The 1,569-nt window shown below is 43.7% G+C and overlaps 1 protein-coding gene across 1 annotated transcript; it reads right to left on the reverse strand.

The window, feature by feature from the left end:
• Nucleotides 1–490: 490 nt before the first annotated feature.
• Nucleotides 491–1,247, reverse strand: LOC105814881 (zinc finger protein 679-like; the record flags this gene model as incomplete). The annotated part of the gene is made up of 2 exons (XM_012650003.1): nt 491–618; nt 1,121–1,247. Coding segments are annotated over 2 exons (255 nt in total), but the record flags the coding sequence as incomplete, so codon positions are not given.
• Between the last annotated feature and the right edge of the window lie 322 nt (nt 1,248–1,569).

Here is a 1,569-nt window from a genome sequence, read left to right on the forward strand (position 1 = left end):
TCTGATAAAATTACCGAGTATGAATTTCTGCAAGATGACAATGGAAACCTCTATATGATGCAAAATCATAAAGGAGAAAATGTGCATCTGTCCCTGGTGTTTCTGGGATTTCTGAAGCAAGTATCAATAACACCACTGCTCACACACATTTCGGACATCATGCAATAAGGGAAGATAAAAAACAGTTTAAAATGGACTTCCTCAAAACTATGCACATATTCCCGTGTCCCCAAAAGCAATGCAGGAGAACTCAGATCATGCAGTTTCTCATAAGCCATGAAGAGGACTTTCGCTCTCACTGTCACCTTGAAGCAAGGTCACTGAAGGGAAGTGGGGTCCTTAGAGAATGCTGGAGCACGGGGCAGAAGATGCCCCTGTGTGAGAGCGAGAAAAAGAACCCCAGGCTCCTCAGAAAGCATTTCCACTGGAGCAGAGATTCCCAAACCACAGTTTAAAGTCTGGCTTCTCCCTTGACCTTTGAACCTCTCACCTGTGCCACCTGCTTCATTCGCTCCCACCTACCTGGGTGTGTGGCTACTGCCTCATGTTTCTTCACACTCCCAGGCTCTTGCCTTTGCTCCAGACAGGAAATCAGGTCCAGCTCAGAGGCAGCAAGACCTGTGTCATTAGGAAGAAGCAACATGACTCTTGCTAGGATTCTCCAATTACCAACCTAGTACTGTGCTCTGTAGAGAAGAAAGAACGCTGTAGAGGTTCTAGAAAATTAAACCCAAAATACTGTTTCTTCACAGAACCAGTAGGATATTCAGAAATTATTTTAAAATGTGTGAGTTCTTAGTTCCACTATCTAGTATTTACGTCAAAAACGGGTGGTAAAAACTGAATTTTAAGGTCTGGACAATAATGTTTGATGCTACCAAATTTTTAGAATTGTCACCCATCTAGAGTGAAGCACACAGGTCAGCGCAAGAAAGGGGAAGGTTCTTATCAAGATGAAACAACTTGAAGATTCTCCTTTCTACACCAACAAACCCCAAAGTGTTCCTTGACAGCAGAGATCTCAAACTCATTCATGCAAAGCAGAAATTCCCAAAAACACTCCATAAGAAAATAAAACCCTGAGGGTGCACTAAGATTCCTCAAAGGAAGTTATCCTCACCCACAGAGACCAGGTTTGTGTAGTTCTCCAGCATCACGTCCCGATGCAAATTCTGCTGAGCAGGGTCCAGGCAGGCCCACTCCTCCTCAGAGAAGTCTATGGCCACGTCCCTGAATGTCAACAATCCCTAGGAGAAAAACAACGTGTTTACCAAACAGCCACGGACGACGTTCTTAATTTGACTAAAGGTGAAATGAGAGAGGGAAGAGAACTGGCCCTGACTTACGTCAGCGACTGGAATGATCCAGTAATTAACACAGGAACATTCTCTAATGTGTTCTCTACTCTGGGGACAGAGGGCAGCTAAGAGATTCACAAAACGTGTAGACAGTGTACTTTTCTGGATGATAAAGCACTAATATAAATTAAGGGCATCCACAGAGGCCCATACATTTCTCAGTGCTGTATGTATATATGCACATCACATACAATAAGCGGCATGTGTTTCT

This window comes from Propithecus coquereli, unplaced genomic scaffold, assembly GCF_000956105.1.
Source record: "Propithecus coquereli isolate 6110/MARCELLA unplaced genomic scaffold, Pcoq_1.0 Scaffold3088, whole genome shotgun sequence".
Classification (NCBI taxonomy): Eukaryota; Metazoa; Chordata; class Mammalia; order Primates; family Indriidae; genus Propithecus; species Propithecus coquereli.